At 40.1% G+C, this 15,520-nt stretch overlaps 1 protein-coding gene across 1 annotated transcript in view; it reads right to left on the reverse strand.

Annotated features, from left to right (window-relative positions):
* The window catches only part of ASH1L (ASH1 like histone lysine methyltransferase), a 217,459-nt gene that overhangs the window by 33,415 nt on the left and 168,524 nt on the right, over positions 1 to 15,520 (reverse strand). Inside the window, exons 10-13 of the mRNA XM_065878757.1 lie at positions 13,980 to 14,025; positions 13,758 to 13,866; positions 5,551 to 5,757; positions 5,279 to 5,425 (exon numbers count right to left, since the gene is read on the reverse strand). Coding sequence (XP_065734829.1) covers positions 5,279 to 5,425; positions 5,551 to 5,757; positions 13,758 to 13,866; positions 13,980 to 14,025 — 509 coding nt within the window. The remainder of the gene's footprint in view (positions 1 to 5,278; positions 5,426 to 5,550; positions 5,758 to 13,757; positions 13,867 to 13,979; positions 14,026 to 15,520) is intronic.

Genomic DNA, 15,520 nt, shown 5'->3' on the forward strand with positions numbered 1-15,520 from the left:
TGCAGCAACAAAGACCCAACGCAGCCAAAAATAAAATAAAATAAAATAAATTTATATATATATAAAAAAGATTCTCTCTCTTAGCAAGTTTCAACTATACAATGTATTAAGTATAGCCACCATGCTGCACATTACATCCTCATGTCTTATTTTATTTGGAGCACCTTCACCCATTTTTCCAAGCCTCCAAACCCTTAACTCTGGCAACCACCAATTTGTATCTAACAGTTGTTTTTTTTTTTAAAGATTCTGCACATGAGTGAGGTCATGTGGTACTAGTCTTCCTGTCTGATTTCTCATTTAGCATAATGCCATCAAGGCCCATTCATGTTGTTGCAAATGGCAGTATTTCCTTCATTTTTATGGCTGAATAATAGTCCATTGTAGATATACACATTTTCTTTATCCATTCATCCACTGATGGATACTTAGGTTGTTTTCATGTCTTAGCTACTGTAAATAATCATGCAATGAACATGGGAGTACAGATATCTTTTTGAGTTAGTGTTTTCACTTCCTTCAGATAAATACCCAGAAATGGAATCGCTGGACTGTATGGCAGTTCTATTTTTAAATTTCCGAGAAACCTCCAGTTTTTGATAGTGGCTGCACCAATTTACATTCCCACCAACAGTGCACAAGGGTTTCCTTTTTTTCACTTCCTAACACTTCCTACTTCTTGTCTGTTTGATAATAGCCATTCTATGAGGTGCATTTGACCTGCATTTTCCTGATGATTAGTGACATTAAGCACCTTTTTATGTACCTGTTAGCCACCTGCATGTCTTCTTTAAAAAGATATATATTCAGGAACTTTCCTGATGGCCCAGTGGCTAAGACTCCGCATTCCCAATGCAGGGGGCCAAGGTTCGATTCCTGGTCAGGGAACTAGATCCCACATGCTGCAAGTAAGAGTTTGCCTGCCGCAACTAAAGATCCCGCCTGCTGCAACTAAGACCTGGTGTACCCAAATAAATAAATAAATATTGAATAAAAAAAGATGTATATTCAGATTCTCTGCCTATATTTAATTGGATTTTTTTTTGCAACTGACTTGTATGATTTCCTTATATACTTTGAAGATTAACCCCTTATCAGATTTGCAAATATTTTCTCCCATTCTATAGGTTGTCTTTTCATTTTGTTTAGGGTTTTCAGTACTGTATAGGAACATTTTAGTTTGACTAGTCTCACTTGTTCATTTCTGCTTTTAGTGCCTTCCTCTTGGTGTTAAAACCCAAAAAATATCATTGCCATGACTGACGTCAAGGAGCTTACCCTCTGTTTTCTTCTAGGAGTTTTATGGTTTTAGGTCTTACATTCAAGTCTTTAAGTTGATTTCTGTGTATGTTGAAAGATAGTGGTTCAGTTTCATTCTTTTGCATGTGGCTATCCAGTTTACCCACACCCTTTATTGAAGAGACTGCCCTTTCCCCATTGTATATTCTTGGCTCCTGTATAATAAATTGGCCATACATGCATGGGTTTATTTCTGGGCTCTCTATTCTGTTCCATTCATCTATGAATCTGTTTTTCTGCCAATATCATACTGTTTAGATTACTACAGCTTTGTAATATAGTTTGAAATCAGGAAGTGTGATGCCTTCAACTTTGTTCTTCTTTCTCAAGACTGCTTTGACTATTTGAGGTCTTTTGTGGTTCCACAAAAAGTTTAGGATTATTTGTTCTATTTCTGTGAAAAATGCCATTGGAATTTAATTTTTATTGCACTTAATTTGTAGGATGCTTTGGGTAGTATGGACGTTTAAACAGTATCAACTCTTCAAATCCATGAGCACAGAATATCTTTTCATTTATTTGTGACTTCTGTAAGTTCTCTCATCAGTATCTTACAGTTGTCAGTGTACAGGTCTTTCACCTCCTTGGTTAAATTTATTCCTAGGTATTTTATTCTTTTTGATGCTATTGTATACAGGATTTAAAAAATTTTTTGATAGTTATTAGCGTATGGAAATGCAATTGATTTTTTAAAAAATAAGCATTTTATTAACTATTCATTTATTTATATTTTTATTTATTTAATTTGGCTGCGCTGGGTCTTAGTTGAGGCATGTGGGATCTTTAGTTGTGGCATGTGGGATTGTTAGTCACAGCATGTGAACTCAGGTGCGGCACGTAGGGTCTAGTTCCCCGACCAGGGACTGAACCCAGGCCGCCTGCATTGGGAACATGGAGTCTTACCCACTGGACCACCAGGGGAGTCCCCGCAACTAATTTTTATATTTGATTTTGTCTCCTGCAACTTTACTGAATTCATTTATCAGTTTCAAGAGTTTTTTGGTGGAGTTTTTAGCATTTTCTATATATATTATTTCATCTGCAAATAGAGACAGTTTTACTTCTTCTTTTTCAACTGGATGACTTTTATTTATTTTTTCTTGCCTAACTGCTCTAGGTAGGACTTGCAGTATTATGTTGAATACAGGTGGTAGTAGTGGGCATTGTTGTTTTCTTCTTGATCTTAAAGGAAAAGCTTTCAAACTTCCACCTGTTGGCTTGTCACATATGGCCTTGAGGTACATTCCTTTACCCACTTTGCTGAGAGCTTTTATTATAAATGATGTTGAATTCCATTCTCTTCTGGAGAGTTTAATCTATTTGCCTTTAAATTAATTATTGATAAGGAGGGAGTTACCTCTGTCATTGTGCAATTTGTTTTCAATATGCCCTATAGCTTTTTGTCCCTCATTGCCTGAATTCCTGTCTATAGTATTTAATTTTTTGGAGTGAAATGTTTAAATTCCTTCTTAATTTCCTTTTGTACATGTCTGTAGCTACTGCATTTGTGGTTATCATGAGGATTACACTGAACATCCTGAAGTTATAACACTATAATTTTATTTATAGCAGCTTAACTTCAATTAACATATAAAAACTCTGCTCCTTTACAGCTCTTTCTACTCCTTTCAGTATCACAAAATTACACCTTTATAACTGTGTGCACAAAAAATAAACTAATAATTCCTTTAAATGCATTAGTCTCCTAAATTATGTAGAAAACAAAAAGTACAGTTACAAACCACTGTAACAAAATTCTAGCTTTTATAATTGCCCATGTATTTACCTTTATTAAGATTTTTTATTTATCCATATGGCATGAAGTACTGTCTAGTGTCCTTTCATTTCAACTTGCAGGAGGCTCTTGAGCATTTTTGCAGGGTAGGTCTAGTACTCACAAATTCCCTCATCTTTTGTTTATTTGGGAATGTTTTGATTTCTTCCTCACTTTTGAAGGACAGTTTTGCCACATACAGGAATCATTTTAGCATGTTGTATACACTGGCCCACTGTCTTCTGGCCTCCAAAATTTCTGATAAGGACACTGCAAACTTTCTTACTGAGGATCTACTGTACGTGATGATTTGCTTGTCTCGTGCTGCTTCCAAGATTTGCTCTGTCTTTTGAAAGTCTGGTTATAACGTGTCTTGGTATGTGTCTCTTTGAGTTCATCTTACTTGGAGTTTGGGAAGCTTCCTGGAATTTTTTTTTTCCCTGGATATTTATAGTCACATCTTTCATGAAATTTGGTAAATTTTCAACCATTATTTCTTTAAATATTCTCTCTGCCTCTTTGTATCTGTCTTCTCCGTCTGGAACATCCACAATGCATATGGTTGTTCTGCTTGATGGTGTCCCACAGGTCACTTAGGGCTCTCTTTTCTTCAATCTTTTTCTTATTCCTCAGGCTTGATAATTTACATTGTCCTCATCTTCAAGTTCACTGTTCCTTTCTTCTGCCTGCTCAAACCTGCCTTTGAATCCATCTAGTGAGTTTTTCATTTCAATTACTGTACTTTTCAGCTCCAGAATTCCTTTTTGGTTTCTTTTTAGGCTTTCTATCTCTTTACTGATATTTCCATTTTGTTCCAACATCATTTTCATGACTTTCTCATGAAAGAAAGTTTTTTTCATGACAATTTCCTTTAGTTCTTTGAGCATGATTAGGGCAGCTGTTTAAAAGTCTTTGTCTGATGTATCTGCCATTAAAGTCCATTTTAGGTTCAGATTCTACTGAATTTTTTTTTTGCTTTGAATGGACAATACTTTCTTGTGTCTTTGTATTCTCTGTGATTTTTTTGTTGAACACTGGACATTTGAGTTGAATAATGTGGTAACTCTGGAAATTAAAGATTCTCCATCCAGTTTGCTGTTTTTTGTTATTTTGATTGCTGTAGGCTGTCTCTGTGCCAAGGACCAGCCTCAGGTGTAAACTTAGTGTCTTATGTCTTTTCCAATCCTTTCGTTGGATATGGGCAGTCACTGTCTATTTCCCCTCATATATGCAGTTGTTTTTGAACGTCTTAGTCTTTAATCTCTGTCCCAAAAGGGGAAAAGCAAAAAATGAAGGTGGCGAAAAGAGGGCACCCCTAAAATCTCCTGGGAGTCACTTTAGCTGGAGGGAGAGGGACTTGCAACAATGGTGGAGGTACACAGTGGCTGCCTGCTTCTTTGCACCTCTGTGATCAGAAGAAGCAATCAAAGCATAGGTACCTAATATTTGGAGAACAGGGTCCTTTTTATCCACCCTAGCATTTGCAAGCTGTATGCAAGATATTTTAGGAACACTTGCACAGCTACCTGCCATGTAGCTATGGGTAGGGATGAGTAGCTGCTACTGTGCTAACACCTCAAATTGACTGAAATGATCCATAACTGACCATCTAAAACTTCCCCTGGATGTTACAAGCCTTCAACAGACCCCAGAGTTCCAAAAGAGTTTTATCAAACATATTCTGCTAGTGCAATTGTCTAAAGGGAGACAGATTCCTTGTGCTTCTTATTCTATCATCTTCTCAGAATCCTCTCCTATCATGTTATCTTTTCTGAACTATTTTTCAGATGCATTTTTTCATTCTCAATTAGATTATAATCTATCACTTTTATTTTTATTTTTCATTGTAACAAATCCAGTGAGGATGTGATAAATATGCTAACTGTATGGATGTGAGAAGAACCACATAACACAGTGCTTGGCGCATAGTAAGCAGTCAATAAATATTAGGTATTATCTCACACACACAAACACACACACACACACACACACATAAATGTTACATTCTTCTGGGAGTGAGTAGTTACGATGAAGTGTGGAGAAATAGTACGAGCTTACTCTCTACCTGGAGGCTCTGGTATAATAAGGAATTGCCTGAGCTGCTTTGTGTAAGCTGACTAAAATTGTGGAAAGATCAGTCTCTGGATGTCCTCAAAGCTTTCTGCTCTGTTGGAGTCTTGTCTTCACCTTCCCCTGCTTTCTTACCATTTCTGCATTTCACAATTTGGGTCACAGCTGTGGTTGATGAATCGGGCCTCATTTCCCATGCGGTAACTGTCAATCACCATCCCACTATCCAGGTTCAGACAATAGTGGTCACTGTGATTATGATACTGCTCAATCATCCTATTCCTAAAGAGGAGAGAAATGATTGAAAGCCAATTAATGATTAAGTTGAAAGTAAATTTCAAATATTTCATTTTCCATACTAATCTGGTAACTTTGCCATTTTACTGGAGTATCATTTACCAACGTACCTGAACTCCTGTTCGCTGACAACCTCCCCTAGGTATTCAATGATGAACTGCCCAGCTTTTAGGGGTTCTTTGGTTCTGATTCCCCAACCTTTTTCCTCAGCTCGAAATCGTTCTAGACATTGCACCCACTCATGCCTCTGTATCCTCTGGTTACAGCACTGCTCACCACAGGGGCAAGTGTTGGGGGAACACTCAGCAAAGATCATTCTAGAAAGAAAAGGAAAAATTGTATGTCAATTAACACTATACAAAACCTTCATGAACCCATTTTTTACATAGGAATTTAAAAAATGAATGCATAAAATTAATTTTTATTTTAATAAGGTTAGATTGGTTAACAAAGTTAACAAGGTAATAATGTCTAAGTTCAAAAATAATACTGAAAATTTCCAAGTCAAAGTGCAAACACTGATGCTTCTTATAAATTAATGAGTTAATTGTCCACTCAGCATCCTGGGTAAACACTATCATATTTAGTTCTGGGCTAAGAATATATGAACTGTAACCCATAGAGGAATTAATAATTTGATGATTACATTGCACTATTGTTTTGAAGTAGCTCATAGCCATTTACAGATTTTTTAAAAAATTGTGGTAAAATACACATAAAATTTACTATAACATTTACCATCATAACCACTTTATTTTTAAATAAATTTATTTATTTATTTTTTGTTGCATTGGGTCATCGTTGCTGCGCTCAGGCTTTCTCCAGTTGTGGCGAGCAGGGGCTACTTTTCATTGTGGTGCACAGGCTTCTCATTGCATTGGCTTCTCTTTGTTGTGGAGCATGTGCTCTAAGCACGCAGGCTTCAGCAGTTGTAGCATGTGGGCTCAGTAGTTGTGGGTCATGGCTCTAGGGCACAAGCTCAGTAGTTGTGGTGCATGTGGGATCTTCCTGGACCAGGGCTTGAACCCGAGTCCCCTGCACTGGCAGGGGGATTTTTTTTTTCTAATTTAAAAAATATTTATTTATTTATTTACTTATTTATCTTTGGCTGCATTGGGTCTTTGTTGCTGTGAGTGGGTTTTCTCTAGTTGCAGTGAGCAGCGGCTACTTTTCGTTGAGGTACGTGGGCTTCTCTTGTTGTGGAGCGTGGGCTCTAGGTGCGTGGGCTTCAGTAGTTGTGGCACACGGGATCAGTAGTTGTGGCTTGCAGGCTTAGTTGTTCTGTGGCATGTGGGATCTTCCCAGACCAGGGCTCGAACCTGTGCAGCCTGCATTGGCAGGCAGATTCTTAACCACTGTGCAACCAGGGAAGCCCACAGTTTATAATTTAAAGTACTTATTGGGGTTTCCCTGGTGGCGCAGTAGTTCAGAATCTGCCTGCCAATGCAGGGGACACGGGTTCGAGCCCTGGTCTGGGAAGATCCCACATGCCGTGGAGCAACTGGGCCCATGAGACACAATTACTGAGCCTGTGCGTCTGGAGCCTGTGCTCCTCAACAACAGAGGCCGTGACAGAAGCCCACGCACTGCGATGAAGAGTGGCCCCTGCTTGCCACAACTAGAGAAAGCTCACACACAGAAACGAAGACCCAACATAGCCATAAATAAATAAATAAAAATTTAAAGTACTTACAGGGTTGTTTGATTTATTCTTCAGAAAGATATTATCTTGGGCTTCCCTGGTGGCACAGTGGTTAAGAATCCACCTGTCAATGCAGGGGACATGGGCTTGAGCCCTCGTCCGGGGAGATCCCACATGCCATGGAGCAACTAAGCCCATGTGCCACAACTACTGAGCCTGCGCTCTAGAGCCTGTGAGCCACAACTTCTGAAGCCCACGCACCTAGAGCCTGTGCTCCACAACAAGAGAAGCCACCGCAATGAAGAGCCCGCGCACCGCAACGAAGAATAGCCCCTGCTCACCGCAACTAGAGAAAGCCTGCGTGCAGCAACAAAGACCCAACGCAGCCAAAATAAATAAAAATAAAACAAATAAATTTATTAAAAAAATATTATCTTTATCTAAAGGGCAAACAGCCCACAGTGTCAAATCATATAAATGAGCAGTAAGCAGAGAAAATATCCTCTGGACTATACTTCAATTTAAGACAATCAGGGAGTTCCTTAGTGGCTCAGTGGTTAAGAATCTGCCTGCCAATGCAGGGGACACGGGTTCAAGCCCTGGTCCAGGAAGATCCCACATGCTGTGGAGCAGCTAAGCCTGTGTGCCACAACTATTGAGCCTGTGCTCTAGAGCCTGCGAGCCACAATGACTGAGCCGGCATGCCACAACTACTGAAGCCCGCGCACTTACAGCCCATGCTCCACAACAAGAGAAGCCACCACAATGAGAAGCCCGTGCACAGTAATGAAGAGTAGCCCCACTCGCTACAACCAGAGAAAGCCCACGTGCGGCAATGAGGACCCAACACAGCCATAAATAAATAAATAAATAAATAAAAGAAGAATAAAAATATATCAAAAAAAATTTAAGACAATCAGCTTAACTTGTAAAGACACTGCCTTACTGTCAAATTCACCACAGTTATTCTTTGTTTTGCTGATTTCTTTGCTGCATGGATATTGACGAACACCCCTCCTAGAACTGTCCTACTATTTTCGGCTTTGTTGATCTTTTATGATAATGGACTTCCCACCTTTACAATAACAATTCCTTTTTTTTTTTTTTAAACGGGGATCCTTTCCTCCTCTCTACTTTCCATGGCATATTCATCGCTCCTCTTTTCTTCAGAAGGCTTATTCATTTTCATGGCTTTTAAAAATAATTAATTAATTTAGTTTTTGCTGCGTTGGGTCTTTGCTGCTGCTCTTTGTTGCGGTGCTCGGGCTTCTCATTGCAGTGGCTTCTCTTTTTGTGGAGCATGGGCTCTAGGTGCGTGAGCTTCAGTAATTGTGGCACATGGGCTCAGTAGTTGTGGTGCACAGTCTTAGTTGCTCCACAGCATGTGGGATCTTCCTGGACCATGGCTCGAACCCGTGTCCCCTGCATTGGCAGGCGATTCTTAACCACTGCACCACCATGGAAGTCCTATTCTGTTTGTTTTGATAAATGACCAAGATAAGCCCTTTAACTGTATAAACATGTATATAAACATTCATTGTCTGGAAAACAAAACCATAAAGTTACCAAAATCTGAAAGTAGATGCTGCAAACTAACATGGGAAGATTTTGATTTAGCAATGTAAATTGCCATTACCTGTGGTCACAATGCCCTTGAAAAATTAGAGAATTTTCCCCCCTTCTAAATATAGATCATCTGATTGCTCTTTCTCTTACACGGTAAGATTTAAGATTAAACAATCATTGAGGAATGTACTAATGTGATTGACTTCACTAGCTATGGAGGTCAGACCATTCCTGTAAATGGAAATGTGTTTTCACTTAAATGAAATGAATGTTCCTACTCTGAATCATGCTAGGTCAGGAAGGAGTAAGCCTTGGAGGTGGGGGAGAGGATCATTCCATCCCAACTTTTTGGGACCAAGAATCTGAGGAACCAGGGTTCTTATAGAGCAAAAGGTGAATGCTCCTAGAGATTCTCATTGGTGGGCAAGTGGAAGTGAAGTGCTCTCAACAAAGTAGCATAGATAGACTCTAACAGGGAGTTAGACAGGGGCCCTGATGTTTAGTTTAGGGCCTGTGAACTCCAAAAATAATCACCACTGGTGGCATAAGTCTCACCAGGTAATATACATTTATCTTCCCCTAAGTATTCAGTTTTGTTACACACCATGTCTATCCTTTTGGAGAGGTGAAGGAGTGGGCTCTGTATGTGCTATGAGCAAATGGGTACAGCATTAAAAAATAGCTTGAGGGGCTTCCCTGGTGGCACAGTGGTTGAGAGTCCGCCTGCCGATGCAGGGGACACGGGTTCGTGTCCCGGTCCGGGAAGATCCCACATGCCGCGGCGTGGCTGGGCCCGTGAGCCATGGCCACTGAGCCTGCGCGTCCGGAGCCTGTGCTCCGCAACGGGAGAGGCCACAGCAGTGAGAGGCCCGTGTACCACAAAAACAAAAACAAACAAACCAAAAAAAAAAAAAAAAAAAAAATAGCTTGAGGGCTTCCCTGGTGGTGCAGTGGTCGAAAGTCCGCCTGCCGAAGCAGGGGACACGGGTTTGTGCCCCGGTCTGGGAAGATCCCTCATGCCGCGGAGCGGATAGGCCCATGAGCCATGGCCGCTGAGCTTGCACGTCTGGAGCCTGTGCTCCGCAACGGGAGAGGCCACAACAGTAAGAGGCCCGCGTACTGCAAAAAAAAAAAAAAGCTTGAAATGAATGACAAGACTCTGTTCCAGGGAAAGAGGAATGTTCTGGAGCAGCAATGGGTTTGATATGGATGGTGTACAGAAACAAATACCCACCAAGGAAGATCTGTAGTATTTATAAACAGTGTTGGTGATTCCTAGAAATTGTTTGGAAGAAAGGAGGACAAGTGTTTAAAGTCTTTATTTGAAGTAATTGTAAAACCCCATTATTTGTTTTAAAAATACTCCTGGGACTTCTCTAGTGCTGCAGTGGCTAAGAATCTGCCTGCCAATGCAAGGGACATGGGTTCGATTCCCTGGTCTGGGAAGATCCCACATGTCACGGAGCAACTAAGCCCATGCGCCGCAATTACTGAGCCTGCACTCTAGAGCCCTCGAGCCACAACTACTGAGCCCACGTGCCACAACTACTGAAGCCTGCGCACCTAGAGCCCGTGCTACGCAACAAGAGAAGCCACTGCAAGGAGAAGAACACGCACCGCAATGTAGTCCTGGCTCGATGCAACTAGAGAAAATCTGCGCTCAGCAATGAAGACCCAATGCAACCAAAAATAAATAAATAAATAAAAACTAAAAAAATATAGTCCTGAATCAAGTGTTCCCTGGGCTACTTACAAGTAAGTACAATTCTACATATGAGTCTTGCATGGATGCGAAAGTGGATCCTGCCAATCCTTTAACTCCCCCACCCCCTTAAATATTTACAGAACTCTGAATACAAAGACAGGTAAGACAAAGCCACCCTACATTTTACTTTTTTTTTTTTTTTTTTTTTTTTTGCTGTACGCGGGCCTCTCACTGTTGTGGCCTCTCCCGCTGTGGAGCACAGGCTCCGGACGCACAGACCCAGCAGCCACGGCTCACGGGCCCAGCCACTCCACGGCATGTGGGATCTTCCCGGACCGGGGGCACGAACCCGTGTCACGAACCCGTGTCACCTGCATCGGCAGGTGGACTCTCAACCGCTGCGCCACCAGGGAAGCCCGCCACCCTACATTTTAGTTAGCTCCATTTAACTGAATCTTTATGAGGGTTACTTTTAAATATATAAGGAAGCACCCACCGAATAACATTTGAATTTTTCTTAGTTATTTATACATTAATCACATTCATTAGATGCATGATGATGTAGTGCCCATATTCTCATGACACAAAGTTGGCAGTATTGTGTCTGAGTGTTTGTTTATTTCTTTTTTTTTTTTGCCATACGTGGGCCTCTCCCATTGCGGAGCACAGGCTCCGGATGCGCAGGCTCAGCAGCCATGGCTCACGGGCCTAGCTGCTCCGCGGCATGTGGGATCTTCCCGGACCGGGGCATGAACCCGTGTCCCCTGCATCGGCAGGCAGACTCTCAACCACTGCACCACCAGGGGAGCCCTGTTTATTTCTTATTTAGGGGTAAGTTTTGTTTTTTTTTGGAACAATGACAACATAATGGGAAGGATAAATGTGACACCCATACTAAATGATATAAAGGCAACCAATGTTATTATGTAAAGGTAAATGTTCAAATTTCAATTTTTAAGAGATTAAAAGACTATCAATATGTATACAATAAGCAGTGTGGTACAGTGGAAAGAACATGACTTTTGAATCAAACACATGTGGGTTCAAATTCTATCTCTGTCACTTGTCTTATGTAATGTGGAGCAATTTACCATCTAAAATCTAGGTTCCTTCATCTGTACAATGTAAAACTATCAACTACCTCCTTGGACTATTATGAGAAAGAGAAAAAATAAGCAATGAGGCAGCTATATTATAGTAATTTCACAGACAATAAAATATCATACAAACAAGCACAGAAATGTTAGCATCTAAAGAGATGCACATTTAAACAACTTTAAGGACATATACTCTAAAATATTAAACCAACAAAATACTAAAGCACTAGAAATAAAGTTAGATGTTAATAACTAAAGGCGGTGGAACTATGGGGAAATAAATATATTTATATATTGGTGGTGATACCAAAAATTAACTCAATATTTCATGACAGCTATTGGATAGTATACAGTAAGAATTATATATATGTCCTTATAGTTTGTACAGGTATTTCTTCTTTTGAGAATACACTCTAAGGGTTAAAAAAGAAGGGAATCTACACAAAGAGTTTCATAGTAGTGCCATTTTTTTTTTTTTTTTTTTTTTTTTTTTGCGGTATGCGGGCCTCTCACTGCTGTGGCCTCTCCCGTTGCGGAGCACAGGCTCCGGACACGCAGGCTCAGCGGCCATGGCTCACGGGCTCAGCCGCTCTGCGGCATGCGGGATCTTCCCGGACCGGGGCACGAACCTGTGTCCCCTGCATCGGCAGGCGGACTCTCAACCACTGCGCCACCAGGGAAGCCCAGTAGTGCCATTTTTAATAGCAAAACATTAAAAATAACTTGAATAACGAACAACAGAAGAAGGACAAACTGTGACATACTAACCTAAAAAGGATGAGCTTTTGGATCACAGTGATACATAAAAGTGCATATATAAAATATCTGTGAGTGAAAAAAATCAGCTATCTATAACACCAAGCTATTACTACTATGTACAACTGTATGTATGTACAATGACAAGATGTGAATTTACAGTGATGTACATAAGGGGGAATTCCCCAACTGGCACGCTAAAGCAGAAACGCTGATTCCCTCAGCCCGCAGGGGGGTTGACTAGAGATGGAGACTGGGAAAGCAGCTGTCTTTTTCTAGGAAAGCTATCTAGAACAAGGAGCATTGATGGGAAGTTCATTAATTCTTTTTTTGCTATAAATATGCTTATGTTACTAAAACCAACAAATTCTATCTCTACTCCTTTGTCTCAATTAGACATTTCCATTTTGAAATCTCAATGTCATTTAAAACTCAGTGGTCCCAAATCAAAATCATAATTTTTATGTCCAAACCAGTTAGATTCCACACTTTCTATCTCTGACAATAGCATAAGCATCTCTCATTAGCATCACTGACTCAATCATCATGTGTATATCTGCTATATGCTAATGGTTTATCAACCTAGTTTCCCTCCCGCCCAAATACATCATGGCCTCTTTCTTCTCTATCACTGCCATCATCCTACTTTTACTCCCTCATTATGGCTACCATATACTGAGATCTAGGAAGGTTTCTAGAACTGTGCTTAATGAATTGTAAACATTGTTTCACATAATCCTCACAAACCCCTCCATAAAGATGGTGTTATTTTTATTAGAGGGGTTAAAGAACTTTCCTCAGGTCTCTTAAGTAGTAAGAGGATTTAAACCTGAGGACATAAGACTCTAGATCACATTGTTATGTTACTCTACTTAGCCCATGTTATGGGCTGAATGTGCCCCCTCAAAATTCATAGTTGAAGCCCTAGCCTCCAGGGCGACAGTATTTGGAAATAGGGTCTTTGGGAGTTAAACAGGTTTATATTAGGTCAGAAGGGTGAGAACCTCCTAATGGAATTGGTGCCCTTCTAAGAAGAGGACGAGAGAGAGAAATCTCTCTCTCTCTCTCTCTCTCTACCATGAGCATGCACTGAGGAAAGGCCATGTGAGCACACAGGGAGAAGGCAGCTGTATAAGCTAGGAATTGGGTCCTCATCAGACACTGAATCTGCTGGCAATTTGCCCTTGGACTTCACAGCTTCCAGAACTGTGAGAAATAAATTTCTGTTGTTTAAGTCTATGATATTTTGTTATAGAAGCCCAAGCAGACTGAGACAGCTCAACAATTAGGTTTTATATACTATCTTTGTGCAACTTCTTGAAGGGAAATCAAAGAGCCTATTTAACCTTTCCCTCTAAATGAAGTGACTTTTTTTTTTTTTGGCCATGCCACACGGCTTGTGGGATCTTAGTCCCCCAACCAGGGATTGAACCTGGACCCTCGGCAGTGAAAGCACGGAGTCCTAACCACTGGACCGCCAGGGAATTCCCCTAAATGAAGTATCTTACAGACCTTAAAGCCTGTGCTTACAGAATCAGTTTAGTACAGTACCTATTGAGGCAGTCATCCACACAGCCCTTTTTGGTGTCATCATCCGGTTTCTTACAGTTACAAGTGGTAGCCTCATAACCAGAAAGGGGTTTGACATCAACGTAGACATCTTGAGAGAACACAGCAAAGAATAGTTTGTGAATATATAGGATAATTTTTTAAGTGCCAGGCTAAGAACACTGATTGTATGGAGGCAGAAAAAATAGCTTCCATGTTACTCACTTGAACGGATTTTTTTATATAGTGGGACATCTGGTTTCTTGTATAGCTAGAAGAAAAAACAGAAAAATCTTGATACAGCATTCAACTTCAAATGCCAGAAAACAGTATCAATCACTAAAAATAGAGGAAATTATCCACGTACTCTGCTCATATGGAAACATTTACAAGACTTTCTGGGTTGGATAATTTGAGGGAAACTTGGTGTGATCACTTTTTTACCTTGAAATAAAAGGTGACTTACTAGATCAGGGTTTAAGAGAGAACTAGATTCAACGGAAGCAATACTAAGTAGTTTTAAAAAAATGCATTTTTTGTTAGATGTTTCTTCAGCAAGTTATTAGATAGACTTAAATGAAAATCACACTGCAGATCAAAGCTTTTCATTTGGATAAATTAAGATTGTATTTGCCTCTATGAAAAGACTGGAAAACTTGCACAGGGCTTGTTTAGATGGCCTGCGTAGGTATATGAAATGAAAAAGATGAGAACCCTAGCTTTTTCAGGGTAAGTGTTGTAGGGAAACACATTTCACGTTTTAATTAAGTCAATTAATTTAGTGAACAAAGGGGAGATGGCAGGCAGAATAATGGCGCTCTCATACTGCAATAAAGAATGCATTAGGAAGAAAATGTATTAGGTCAGTCGGTCAGTGTTTTGCCATAGAAGACAGTACTCCCCGCCCCCGCCAAAAAAGGCAACTTGGTTTAAGCTAGAGTGTACTAATCTATAAGAATAATCCCACCATCATTTTTCAGTCAGTATAGATTCAAAACACTATCTCCTTCATTGTTATGAACTCTCTGAGACAAATATCTAACATACTGATCCTCGTAGAATTTTCAAGAGAGGCCACCAGAGAAGAGAATGTAGACGGGAATGTTCATTGCTTTTGGCTTTCCAAAGTCAAACTTTGGTGGAATTCTGGCAAAACTCAGGAGCCTATTTACCTCATTTGCATGACGATTTCCCAATGGTTGTTCTCAATATGGATTCTGGGGGCTTTAGCTTAATATAAAAATAACTGGGGGAAACTCTGCAATTAGGTAAGCAAGAGAGAAAAACAGCACCTTCCCATTTTTAGTTCCCAATATATTTAAATATCTTTTAAAAGTACAAGAGTGTTAAATATTTTCCCTGTTTCTTTTGGTAGAAGACTCTCTTTTATATGTGAAAAATAAATTCCAAACTGATGGGAAGGAGCCAACAAAAATAAAGCCTGAAATTTCTTAGCGCTGCTGGCAGTACATCTAAATTCCCTTGAGACCTGCATCAAACAGGATTCTTACAGAACAGAATCTTTGCCACCAAAATAAAAGTCCAGAATAATAACAGAAGGTTTCCTAAGGAAGCAGGAACTTAATGCTATTTTGAAATATGAATAAAGGCAAAGAGGTCACATTAAATATGGATGCAAATTCGTTTTTCTTAGTCTCTAACATTCACAGGGACACTTCTCTATACTTCCTAAGATGAGAGCATAACAAGGAGGCAGAGAAAATGACTTGCACCCCCTTTTCCCCCCGTTTACCACTTATGAATGA

Source organism: Phocoena phocoena, chromosome 1 (genome assembly GCF_963924675.1).
Source record: "Phocoena phocoena chromosome 1, mPhoPho1.1, whole genome shotgun sequence".
In the NCBI taxonomy this organism is placed as follows: Eukaryota; Metazoa; Chordata; class Mammalia; order Artiodactyla; family Phocoenidae; genus Phocoena; species Phocoena phocoena.